This window comes from Quercus lobata, chromosome 7 (assembly GCF_001633185.2).
Source record: "Quercus lobata isolate SW786 chromosome 7, ValleyOak3.0 Primary Assembly, whole genome shotgun sequence".
Classification (NCBI taxonomy): domain Eukaryota; kingdom Viridiplantae; phylum Streptophyta; class Magnoliopsida; order Fagales; family Fagaceae; genus Quercus; species Quercus lobata.
The window spans coordinates 43,673,799-43,688,200 of record NC_044910.1 but is presented as its reverse complement, the minus strand read 5'-3'; the positions used below and the strand labels follow the sequence as shown (position 1 = coordinate 43,688,200).

Below are 14,402 nucleotides of genomic sequence, written 5' to 3'. Positions count from 1 at the left end.
GTTCTTATTGTTCCTTTAAAATAAAATAAAATAAATCTAATTGTTATGTCATCTTATGATTTTATATTTTGACTATAGTAAATATGTGATTTTACTTAATATCATGAAAGACTAGTGAACTCATGAAAATGCCTGTCGACAATCATGATTTTTTTTTTATTATATATAATTCAATAACTCAAAGGGCAGATTTGAAACTTGATCATCTCCCAAGTAATGTTAATTAAGTTTACTTGGTTAAATGTGCAGAGTAGTGTGTCAATTGAGCTTCAAGGCTTTTGATAAGCATTATGAAAAAATTTATGTTCCTAACATTACTCACAAGTGGATAACAAAAGCCTCACCACAAGTCAACAAGATATTAAAGCAAACAATAATTTCAACTTAAAACTTGTAGAGTTTAAAATTATCCATTATAACTATCAAAATAAAGACTGTTCTTTAAACTTCAGTGTAGCCAGGGGATCATCCGCTGGCAAAACCCAAGGCCTCCTTGGACACAAGGGCAATTCAATAAGAGCCTTAAACATATCATTATAATGACATATGTAAGAAAGGAATGTCTAACATAAATAAGACAAACACCCATTTTAAGAACCTAATTGTATAGGTCATCTTCATCAGCCCCGGCAGCAGCCGTCGCGAAAGGGTCAGATGCAGTGGCTCCAGAAGTAGTATTATCAGCAAACCTAAATTCGGATCCAAACCCTCTTGACTGCTGCAATGTTTGAGCAAATGCCTGGTATTTGCGGATGTCAGCATCGCTAACACTCCTCCGAGCATACTTCATTGATTCCTCAAAATGGGCTGCCTTGATCTCTGCTACTTCATCCTCAACATCCTCCTCCATTGCCTCAGGATTATCCCTTCTCCTTCTTTCCCTCTCAATATCCTGCAGAATGTACCAAAAATAAAAAGTACTTAGCACCTTTAGATTGAATTTATAGGAAACACGAGTATTTATAAAATTGGGTTTTGAAGCATGTAATTAGAAAACAGTAAAAAGGGTAAAATCATACTTTCTCAATGTTCTCTCTTATGGCATATTTGCATGCACGCTGGCATATCTCAGTAATGTCAGCACCGCTAAAGCCTTGAGTATACTTGGCAAGGGCTCTGAGATCAACGTCTTTGGAGATAGGAGATTTCCTCAAGCATGCCTTAAATATCTGATGGCGGGAGTCCTCGTCAGGGAGAGGGATGTAGATCAATTGATCAAGACGACCTGGACGCAGAAGTGCAGGGTCTATGATATCTGGTCTGTTGGTGGCCCCAATGATGAAAACAGTTTTCTTTGCAGACATGCCATCCATTTCAGTCAAGAGTTGGTTCAAAACCCTATCAGCAGCACCTCCAGCATCTCCTACACTGCTACCTCTCTGCACAATACAGCAAATGATAGTTCAAGATGGGCAACAAGTTAAACAAAAATGCAACAATTCTCCTGCCACTGATTGCCAAAACTCAAATCAATCATTATGATCATAAAATAGTTAATCATATAAAAAATCAATCTTACCTGAGTAGCAATTGAGTCAAGTTCATCAAAGAATAGGACACAAGGAGCAGACTGGCGTGCCTTGTCGAATATTTCCCTTACATTGGCTTCACTCTCTCCAAACCACATCGTAAGCAACTCAGGACCCTTGACACTGATAAAGTTTGCCTGACATTCATTAGCAATAGCTTTGGCCAGGAGGGTTTTCCCACATCCAGGAGGGCCATAGAAAAGAACACCCTTTGATGGTGACATTCCAAACTTCTCAAATTTCTCAGGATGCTCCACCGGGTATTGAACAGTCTGCATGACAATATAATACAGAAATCAAGATTGTAAGTTGCAAAAGAATGAAAGAATGTGTACACATAACAAACATAGTAAACTTTGATTACCTCTTGAAGTTCCCTCTTAACATTCTCAAGACCTCCAATATCTTCCCAACTGCAATTGGGCACTTCAACAACCTGGCTCAGCAGAAAATTCAGAATAAGGGATCCCAGTTAGCAAAGAAGTTAATCAACAATGAAACTCTGAGTCATTTAAATATATTGCTAAATACTTACAGTTTCACGGAGAGCAGATGGGTTGCTTGTTCCAAGAGCAGTCTGGAAGTGCTCATTTGAAACTGCCATTGAATTTAGTATCTCCGCATCTATTGTCTCATCTTCCAAATCGATCACATCCATCTTCTCTCTGATGCATTGAAGAGCAGCCTCAGTACACAGAGCTGCTAGATCAGCACCAACATAACCATGTGTGTCCTTAGCAATTCTTTCTAGGTCAACCTATTCCATTCAAAACCAGAATATTCTTATTAGATTCAACAATTCCTCTACAGATAAAGTAAAAAGAAAAAGATGCATAAACTTGGAGAAACAGGAATAGGATTCAACATTACATCTTCAGAAAGCTTCATATTCTTTGTGTGAATACGGAGAACTTCAAGACGCCCAATTTCATCTGGAACTCCAATATCTATTTCCCTGTCAAATCTTCCAAACCTTCTCAAGGCAGGGTCAATGCTGTTGGGACGATTTGTAGCCCCCATGACAATAACATGAGCACGAGATTTCAGTCCATCCATAAGTGTCAAGAGCTGGGAAACAATTCTCCTCTCAACTTCTCCATGTGTCTTCTCTCTCTTGGGAGCAATTGAATCGATCTCATCAATAAAGATGATGGATGGTGCATTCTTCTCTGCTTCCTCAAATGCTTTCCTGAGGTTGCTCTCACTTTCCCCAGCCAATTTTGACATGATTTCGGGTCCATTGATACAGAAAAAGAAGGCACCAGTTTCATTGGCAACAGCCCGGGCAATTAGAGTTTTCCCAGATCCAGGGGGTCCATACAATAGAATTCCTTTTGGTGGCTTCACACCAATCGATTTAAATAGCTGTGGATGCCTCAGGGGCAGCTCCACTAATTCACGAATCTGAGCCATCTGCTTTCTAACACCACCAACATCATCATAACCAACTTCATCTAATCTATCCTCGTCCTCCCTTCTCACAGGTTCTCCCTCACAGAAGATCTCAGTGTCTGGAGCAACCACACAGTACTCTGGAGGGTCAGTCTCAATAACCTTAAACTCTACACTTCTCATCCCCCCTCTCACAAGGAAAAAATCACCCTTCCTCACTGGGCGGTATGCCTCCAGGAAATAAGCTGCCAATAAGTTTAGAAAATGATTAACAACACATACCCCAAAAAATAATTCGGCAACCAATCAATGTTGGCATTGTACCAACATCAACCAATAACAGAACAAAACAGACAGGTTAGAAAGAGAGAGAGACAGAGAGACAGATGGGACAACAAAATAACTAGATGAATTCAATTTCAAAATAAATAAATAAAACCATTCCCATATTGCCCCATAATAACTCCAAATTTTGTAAAAAAGAAACTTATGTCAGTATAGAAAAGCAGCATCATTAATTTATCATAAATAGATCATCAAACTATGTTGCACCAAAATTAAGCACTAATTTCTATAAAACAGTGTCCATAAATTATCTCAGCATCTAACTCAATCTATTGTTATTTATGGCTAGACTATAATAAGTCACTAGGTCACTACAATTTCCGCACATCCTGAACCAAATATTTTGGTTGTTAATTCAGCTCTTAAGAACAAAAATCTAATTATGTTGCAATGGCTGGCAAATTACAATTAGCTTCTCCAGCTTAGATATAGTTTAACTATTTATGCATTAAAACTATCCAACTTCTGTAACAGTATCTCTTTTAAATCGCATGCAATACATTTGTGGTCCCAACCCCCCCACAAACAAAGGTGACCATACACAAAAAAAGTTACTTCAGTTTTTAAGTGAGGGGAAATAAGAAGAGGTTCCAAATAGACACTCACGTTTCAAGTATGCATCAAAGAGATTGCCAGTGACCCCTTCAATAGTATCATCCACAGGAAGAATATGGACACGCTTTCCATATTTGACATCTGCACACTGGTGCACAGAAACAACATCTCCAAGCCTCACCCGGAGGTTGCTTCTTACAACCTTGTTCATCCTTATCTTTGGCTCATCACAAGTGTCATCAGCAAGGGCAATGCAGATAGTATCTTTCCTTTTCTTCCCCTAAACACCAAAAGCAACAAAGAAATATACATAAATCAGATTAATAAGAGTCTCCCTTAATTATCTCAAGCTCATAGATAGAGATTTCATTATTGTTACCACTTTGCAGGAAGGAATTCATCAAAACAGAACACACTTCTCGCTAAGAGTACCACTAAGAAGTAAAAACAAGCATGTATGCACGAGTTTGAGAAAGCAATCAAAATTTCAATACAAATACATGCCAACTTTTAAACAACATTAGCATAATTTGCCTCCTAAACAGCCAATTCCCTTTCTAAACATACAACCGATAATCTCTATTTACACTACCTTTAGCTTAAACAAGTCTATAAGGCACCCAATTTAATAAACCAATTCCACAATGTATAACAACCGCTACATTAACAAACTAAACCCAACAACTGCTTCAAAAAACCCAACTTTGTGAACCCAAAAAAAAAAAAAAAAACCAATTTCACAGATCCTAAAAAACCCAAAACCCAGATAAAAGCAGAACACTAATTCACCAACCAAAACCCTGATTACCCATAAACCCAACACAGCCATACAACATAATCATCATCATCATCATCAATGACAACAACAACAACAATACACACAACACAAGAAAAACCCTTAAAAGTAATAATCGAAACAACTCAACAAGATCCTAAAAAGCTCACCTTGATCAAGATCGTGTCTCCCCGGAAGAGTTGGAGCTTCTCCATGGTATCGGGATGAAGCGCAACGACAGAGTTGTCATCGTTGATTGCCTCATCCACAACAAGCCGATTCGGGGCCTTCTTGCGCTCAAGAATCGCTGTGCTAAAGTCCCTCTTCGTTCCCTTACTGAAATTCAACAACAACATAAAAAAAAACCACAATCAGATTAATACCCACCAAAAAAGATTGAATTTTGAACACAAATCAAAGACTAATAAGAATAATGGAGATCTGGGAATTGGGTATTGGAGGGCTTACGAGTCCGAGGATTCGGGTTGGCTCGCCATGATTATTTAGAATCAGAAAGACAAAAGAATGAGATTGTTGAAGAACAAAAAGAAGACCCAGAATTGTAAAGAGTTAAAAGAGGTATGTGAGGATCTGAATGTGGGTGGTGGGATATTTATAGATAGACAGCGAGTACAGCTCCGTTTCTTGTTAGGAAAGAAAAGGTTTTGTTTACTTCTTTTTCAGTTCTCGAATATTACTTGTATTTGTATTCTCTTTTTCTCCTTTTCCATAATGAGTTGGGATGACTGTGATTTTTTTTATTTTTTTAAAAGAAGAATAAGAAATTAGATAGATTAGGAATGTTACTTTTTTTTTTTTTTTTTTAGTAGGAGCCGATTACATCGGTGCATCCAATGCATTGGACCGTAGACATAGTGACACATGTCCAAAAATGAACACACTTCACAATTGCAACAATCCAGTGTTATTGGTGACATTGGACGTATCCTACTCCTTTTTTTAATACATTGTGTAACACAAGACTTTTTTTCTTTTTTTCAAAAAAGAAAAATTATGCTAATAGTGAAGTTAGGGTTAATTTTATAGTTATGATATTGTCCGCTATTTGATTTTTTTTTTAATTCTAATTTCAATCTTTAATCTCTTTTTAAAAAATTGTGAATAATAATAAATAATATTATGATTTTAAATTTTATAAAGGAAACCATAGATTATGCATCTTTATCAGTTACTTTTACTTAAGCATCTAGTTAGTTATTTGCGATATTATTCGAAATCTTGTGAGTTATTTGGAAAATTGCATGAAATAGACAATGAGAATATTCTCATATTTTATTATTATCACGTTCACTCATTCATTTTATTTTGGAGAGCCCCAAAAAAAAAAAAATCTAGTGGAGTTATTCGGGAAAAAAAAAATGCATAAAAGGTACCAGGAGCATATTGTCATATTATCTTCACCACCATCATTCATTCATGTTACTAGGGATCTTATTCTCCAAAAAAAAAAAAAAATGTTACTAGGGATCTTCTCAAAAAATGTTTTTTAGGAATAATTTCGCAAGACATTACATTATTATTATGGGTAAGTGGGAGGAATTGAAAGTTTGAAACCCTTCATATGATAGGCTCTCTTCGTTGTTGTTTTGAGTTTTGATTTTAATTTTGATTTTTTTTTTTAAAAAAGGAACAAAATTTATGTTTTTGTTGATATGAAGTGTACTATGTCAAGAGTTTTGTAACTTATTGATATTTCTTGATATATAAGAACCAGACTAAAATTCACCTCCCTCACTTGTTATAACAATTAAATTATATATAAATAAAGTGTCATAAATTAAATTACAAAATTACTTATAATTTATTTTAACTTTGATTATTTTTTCGAAATCAGTGATTTTATCCAAAAAATTCACAACAACTCATGTTAATATTATTTTGAGTTACACAGTGTTTAATTTTTTTTTTTTTTTTTAATATTGTTACTGATTGGGTTGGGTCAATTGGACTCAAAATGATCCATGGGACATCCACATGGACCAGGGTAAAAGATTAGGTCTAGTGCTTTAGTGCATTAGACCTGTTGAGATAATAACACGTCTATTTTTGGTCACGTATCGCCATCGTGACAAATCCAATGCACTTAGCCACGGGACCCAACACCCAAGCCAAACGCGATGAATTATCAAATAGATTGGAGTTTGAATTTAAGGCCAAACTGAAGATTATCTTGACAAGGATTTATCAATATAAGTGGACAAGGAGAGTTAATTAGACTCTTCATCATGTAGAACTTCCTACGGAGAAATAATTGATAGAAATTATAAACAAATTTTTTGCAAGTGCTGTTCTCTATTAGGGTCACCATCAACAAGCCCAATTACTTGGAGTGTGGAAATTTCATAGAGACTCTAGTTGCCTCTACAACAATTAGAAGGCATTCCAAAGCTCATGAGGTTGTGTGGAGGAAGTTCGTAAAGCAAGTAAGAGATCTAGGTTGAGGGTATTTGGTTCCCATGTAAGTAACTCATAAACTTATAGTTAATGAGTTACTTAAAATTTATTTGTAAATGGTATAATGATTTTTTTTTTCATGAAAAACGTTTCACTATTATCGTCGAAATCAAACAAACAAAATAAGCTTAATATATGATTTTTACCTATAGCAAATTAGCTCAATAATCTTAGTATTTGTTTGAGATTTCTTCAATTATTTGGTTTATCAGGCTTAAAAAAAATTTATTAAAAAAAAAGAGCTATGCTTAAAGAAAAATATGATTATAAAAGGGTGTTGCATAACCAAATAAGCTGAAAAATTAAGTGTAGAGAAACAAGTATTGACCAATGCACTTAATTATAAAATTTACATGATGAAAATAAGTTATAATTGGACCCCACTTGAGAGAGTACTTGAAAAGTGGTTTTTTCATGTTGCCAAAGAGATTAACAATAAAAGATAGATAATAAATGCACGGTCAAATTGAGGGTCATTTAGGAAAAAGGCTCATCTACCTAAAGCTAATAAGTGTCTTTAATAATATAGAACAATTATTATAAAATATAAATAGGTTCAAATCTCATGGTAATAGAAAATAAAAAATAAAAACATATAAATTCTTCATAACAATGGATAAAAAGTTAACAGATATCTTTTTCTCCTTACTTAACGAAGAAGTTAACAAATAAAAAAGGTATGCCTTTTTTTTTTTTTTTAACCAAGTTAAATATTATTGCCGTACATTTTGAGGGAAAATGGTATTTAAAATTTTGAACTTTATATTTGTGTTGGAAATATTAAAAAGTATTATCAAATTTAACTAAGGACAAAACTTTTGATTGACAAGAGTATAAGTATTGGTGGTGTTAAAAATTTAGCAATTTTACACCACAAAAAAGTTACTTTATCTATTTTACCATTTTATTTTATAAAACATTCAAGATCAATAGTTTTATTTTAGCATTCAACACAATAAAATAATATAAATAACACAATAAAATAATAAATATATCTTTTAATAATATATCTATACACACACATGTGTATATATATATATATATATGTGTGTGTGTGTGCACAACTATCTTTAGTTGTGTACTATAAGTCTGTGACTCGTCAAAAAAAGAAAAAAAAGAGGGTTTTACTCCACTGATACGGCCTACTTCTGCTTAATTTTGAATTTTTTTATAATAAATTTAGCATTTTAGCAAAATGCGTACACTAATAGGTCAATGCTTTATAGTTTATACTGTCTTTTATGGTTTAAATATTTAATGGTTAGCAGGTGCCATCTTGATCAGTTTCACATGGTTATTGGAAAAGAATTTTATTTAGAAATAAAAAATTATGGCAAAAGAATATCTAATAAACTTCAATTTGATAGCTTCGGCAAATCTAGAATGTTCCATATGTGACATGCCTGCTTACCGTACAAGTAGTCGGATTTCGTAAAAGAGTTTCTTTATTTTTTGCCTCACGACTCTCACCAAACAAAAGTCTTTCATTCCGTCATTGAAAGTGTCATTAGTGATTAATAAAAAACTAGTTATCAAGTTTTAATATTTCTAATAAAGACATTTAAAATTTAAATTCTCTTCATTTTCTCTCTCTAATTATTTAATTACTCAAAAAATTTGGTCTATACTGGCACAAAAGAGAGGACAAATAATAATAATCTTTTTTTTAAAAATGTATTTTTTTGAGAAGGAATAATAATCTTACTTAAACATCTTAAATTTGAATTATTACATAAATTCCAATTAACTCAATTTAAAGTACCTACTAAGTCAAAATTGTTCATATTTTCAATCGTCGTTTTGGAAGTTGGTAGGTCAATGATAATTTGGAAATTACTTATCTTTTCAATTAAACCGTTAGTATTGGAGGTTTAAAAAATATTTAATTGTTTTTCTCAATCTAACAAGTCTAAACTATTTCATATTTTCATTCTTAAATTTAAGTGCATTATGCAAAGAAAATTATTTCATTTTACTTTTTCATTGATTTTACATAGATAATCTAAGACAAACTATTAATATGGTGAAATATTCAAACTCCACATGAATCAAGCTTAAAAATTCATCTTAGTTTTGACTAATACTTAGTACATACATATAAGTATTGCAATTTTATTTTATTGGGTGGGTACGGGTATTTAAGGGTTGACTATATCATGTTATTAGGTATTTCGTCTTTTCATCATTTATTTATGAGAAACTTTATCTACCATTTCCTTATATCTCTCTTAGTTTTATAATCTAAATGTAGTTGGACTCTAATTATATAATGTATTATAAACCCGGTTTAAAACACTGATATTACTATTTTTGTATGTGTTCTAATAAGTATTACTGTTTACTAAAAAAAAATGTTCTTTTCGATTATTAATATTATTAGATGGTTTAAATATTAATAATGGTTACAGTAACTAGTAGACATAATCACAGAATGTTAAACAAATATTAATAAATTATATTACTTAATATATGTTAGGCCTCAAGATTAAATATAGTGGCTCTAAGGTTTGAATGTGATCTAATTGTATTTTAGAATTTAACAAAAATTAATATTAAATTGTCTATTTTAAAGCAAAAAAAAAAAAAAAAAGATGAGTGTGAAATGAGTTTGGATAATGTGGAAACAATTTGAGAATAAATTGCTAAAATAAAATAGAATTTGGAACGAGACTGAAACCTATATTTTTTAATAAAAACGCATTGAATGGACCACAATGCTACATTAATCTATATGTGTATATATGTATATATTAATTATTCTCAAAAGAAAAAATAGTGGGTTAAACCCACATTGAAAAATGAGTGTGAGTAAAAGAGGTTTAAAGCATGTGCTGTGTATCCAAGAGTTAGGTCTTTTTGGATATACACCACTGTAAGTTTCTTTAAAAAACCTTCTTCCCTCTTCTCGTGTGTGTGTGTGTGTTAAAAATACTTAATATTCCCATATATATATATATATATATTAATAGCCAAAACTGAGAGAAAATCCAATTAAATTCTAAATTTGAGTCTAATTTTACGCTACGTATCTCATCTAATTTTTAAATTTGTGCGTCAAGTAAAGTATTAGGTGCAAAAATCAAAGAATCTAAATTTAGTTAAATTCTAAATTGAATTTTAACTGAAGTTCAATTTTGTGCCATGTGTCCCATCTAAATTTTTAATTTTTGTAGCAAGTGAATTATTAGATGCAAAAAACCAAAGAGTCTAGATCTAATTAGATTCTAAATCATATATATGTATGTATGGGGCAAAATTTAGGTACAGTACTTTAAGTGCAGTACCTTAAGTTCCCCTCTTAAAATTCTGACACGTAGCTATTTAATAATCACGGCTAAATAGTGTTAATCACCAAAAAAAAAAAAAAAAAAAAACCTCTATTCCCCTAACATCAGAGAAACAAAAAAAAAAAAAAAAAAAAAAAACCTCTATTCCCCTAACATCAGAGAAACACAGAATGCCAAATCTCTTTCAGCCCACCATGGACAGCTTCTCAAGCTCTTCTCTCTACAAACCAAATCACCACGATTAAGCAACGGCAGCACTGGAGTTAGAGAAAGGGTTTCTGGTGACCTCCGTCTCTCTTTGGCAGCCTTAACTCTAGTCCTCCAATGGCCCACCACCAACTAAGCCCCACCTGGGTCCCACCACTAGTGAACCTCCTTCCTCTCACCCTTGTAGCACTCCCCCTTTGTTTCTTTACTATCTTTGGTGACATGTCCAATCTTAAGCCCAAGGTTCAAGTTTTGTGTGAAATTCTTGGCTTTTGAGGTTGATTTATTTTGAGTTTGTTTATTTTATTTTATGAGTTTGATCGAAGAGAGACTTGGGTAGATTAAAGAGAGAAGAATCAAAGAACTCAAGGGGGTTTTAGAGAGAGAGAAGCAGAGACAGATTGAGATGAGAGAAAATGAAAGAGAAACACTGGGGTGGTGGCGGCGAGCAGTTGTGGCAGTGAATGATGGTCTCGATTTTGGGTATGGGCTAAGAGAGAAGCTTGAGGGAGCTAGCCATGGCAAATTAGCTGCTCTTTCATTCTCTCATCTTCATCTATCTCCACTTCTCTCTCTCTCTCTCTCTCTAATCCTCTTAGATCCTGTAATCTCTCTCTTTGATCTATCTTTTCTATGCTAAATTTTCTTTCAATAATTCAATGGGTCGACCGTCTATGTTTGGGTTTCAATAATTCAATGGGTTTGTGTTGGGTCTTATGCAAATTGGTTTGTGCTTTAGATGAATTTTTTAACTGGAAATAGTTGGTCTTTAACACCATTTAATGAAAATGTTAATGAGACACGTGGCAGAGTTTTAAAATGGGAACTTAAATTACTGCACCTAAGAAACTGTACCTAAATTTTCCTTATATATATGTATGTATGTATATATGTGTGTGTAATTGTGATTGTTTTTAAATATACTCATGTATATGCACATGATTACATACTAGTGTGGCTTAATAGAAACTTAAAATAATAAATTATACACTTCAATTTTTTTTATATTAATAATTATATGGATAGATTAAAATAATAATCATTAAAGAAATAAAGTGTCATTTGTAGTTATCCTCACGGACGAATATGGTTGGTGAGTAGGTCCTTTAAAACGGCAGGCCGTCTACAGTACCTATCTCCCGATTTTACTTTTTAGTCTATTCACATGTTTTTTTTGTTTTTTTTAGCATTAGCAAAGTCTATTCACAATGTTAGGTAACTCAGAAATGGAAATATGTCTTTTTCAAAAACCAAAAGGAAATGGGACTAGGCCTAATATATATATATAGGCAAAACTGAAAGAAATTTTAATTAAATTTTAAATTGAAGTCTAATTTTGTACTAGGTGTTTTATCTTATTTTTAAATTTGTGTGTCAAGTGAATTATTAAGTGAAAAAAATCAAAAAGTCTAAATTCAATTAGATTCTAAATTGAATTTTAATTGAAGTTCGATTTTGCGTCATATGTTTTATCTAATTTTTTAATTTTTATGGCAAGTGAATATTGGGTACAAAAATCGAAGAGTCTAGATCCAACTAGATTTTAAATTATATATATGTAATTGTGATTGTTTTTAAATGTATCCAACCAATTCGATAAATTGCTCCTAAAATAAAAGTTCACATCAAAATAATACTAGTTGATGAGAGTTATTTCGAAAACGCACAAAAAGTCAAATTAATTTGGGCTATTCTCTCAACTTCAATAAAATGCAACTAGATCTAGTATGAATTTCTGATTAGAACATATATGGATAGAACTTATAGCAGCCATGCATATACACGAGGTAACGTACTAGTCATATTATAAGGAAGAACATTCATTAGGCAAGTTCATGGGATAATGAATTTATATTTGTCGTGGAAAAATAACTTATTTTTCTTGATTTATTATACAAATAAATTAAGTATAAAACTAAAATTGTATCTATACAAAAATAAGAATTTTATATTTGAACATGCCCAACGGGAAAATAAAATAAAAGGACCTTCAATCCTCTTCGAACAACATTATGCATGTTTTTTTTTTTTTTTTGATCATACAGGGCTTGTCAAGTAGTGCGTTAGCAGAAATTGTTACATGTTTGGCAATTTTGCTAAAATGCTTTAAAGGAGTCCTTAAAGTTTAAAACAATTTTAAGACTAAAACTAAAATTTTGAGGTTTAGCATTAAAGCTTTTAGTGCATTGTTTCAACTTGTGATAAAAATAATAGCGAGGAGCTTTGACATTTTTGGGTGTTTCTAACTAAAACATCTTAGGATCAATCCCTTCACTCCCAACTATCGATATATAAAATAAAAACAAAATAATAAATAATAAATAGTCATATATATGACCATATTTAATTTTCAAAATGACACTTAATGGTCGTCATTTTTTTTTTTTTTTTGATAATTCAATAATTGGGTGAGGTGGCATTGAAGTCACGGACATCTCCGTTGGAACACTAGAAGTGTTAGTTAAGTTACAAAATTCTTGGCAATGACCTTTCATTGTGAGAGAAAGAGAAAGAGAGCATCAAGGATAATAGTAATTAATAATAATAGTAATAAAAATTTCCATTAATTGAATTAATTGGGGTCAAATAAATATTTTTAAAATGTAGTCTTCTCACATTTAACAACTATTTAGCAATTGGTTACCAAATAACTTTAAAGCAATTTAGCTCCATAGTTTGTTTAACAAGAAATGCTAAAAACCTTTTCAGTTAAAACTATTTATTGCAAAACCTCCACGACACATCATTTTTATTTCTCAAATATGCGCAGTGGCGGTTCTAGGAATTTTATTTAAGGGATCATTAAGAAACTTAAATTAAAAATTTTTTAATAAAAAGAGAACTTGAATATATCAAGTTATCGACCAAAAAAAATGAAGTTTTACAATTTCTTTCTACAAGTTTTCAAATTATGAATTGTTACATGATAGTTCATTATGAGTGTTTATTGCCAATGTCGGTAGCTATGATCATTTTATTTTGTTAAGTTTGTCTAACATTTTTATTTTTATGCAGTTGTTATTATCTATTAATTTATCATTGTTTTTATAAAAATATTTTAAACTAAATGAATAAACATAACTCACTGGCTCTGTATTAATTATTGATGCATACAACCACATTCATTCATACATAAAATAATACACTACATGGATGTCTACTTAATCAATTAAATGCTTGAACAATCACTAACTTTACAATTTTTCTTTTTGAATTTTTCTGACTTTATAATAAAAAGTTATTATAACATGATAACAATACACACATGTAATAAACTCTTTCTATTTCCTAATTATTAAATTATATAAAGTTATATTATATTTATACTATACACACAAATATCCACACACATTATTATTCACACAAATAACATTATAACAAAAAGTAATGCACACAATTAATATTAGACACACTCACACACATACAATATAAATTTATGATAAAGAGTGACACTTACAGTTCACAAACAATTATTCATACTCTTTCTCAAAAAAAAAAAAAAAAAAAATTATTCATACTCTTAGAGTTGGAAATACTTGTAGTAAGAGTGTATAAGACTTAAGTTAGGGTGTGTAAAAACATTTTTAAGAATAAATTAAAATATTAAACTAACAAAAAAATATTATAAATATAAATATAAATATATATATTTATATATATATATATATTTTGTGGAAGTCAAGGGGTTCATTTGAACCCCTTGAACAAAGGGTAGAGCCGTCCTTGAATATGCGATATGGTATATGTACATTTGATAAATTTTTTTTTGGGAACGTACATTTGATAATTTTCATCCTCTTTCCATTGATTTTATTTTGGGATTGAATGATTCAAGGC

General features: G+C 31.6%; 1 protein-coding gene across 1 annotated transcript; it reads right to left on the bottom strand.

Annotated features, from left to right (window-relative positions):
- Window positions 1-361: 361 nt before the first annotated feature.
- On the bottom strand, window positions 362-5,271 carry LOC115952848 (cell division cycle protein 48 homolog). Its single transcript, XM_031070178.1, has 9 exons — window positions 5,065-5,271; window positions 4,767-4,932; window positions 3,873-4,101; window positions 2,400-3,166; window positions 2,065-2,286; window positions 1,894-1,965; window positions 1,520-1,801; window positions 1,020-1,379; window positions 362-892 (listed from the first exon to the last, which is right to left on the bottom strand). The coding sequence occupies exons 1-9, from the start codon at window positions 5,091-5,093 to the stop codon at window positions 599-601; spliced, it is 2,421 nt and encodes an 806-aa protein (XP_030926038.1). The 5' UTR covers window positions 5,094-5,271; the 3' UTR covers window positions 362-598.
- Window positions 5,272-14,402: the final 9,131 nt, after the last annotated feature.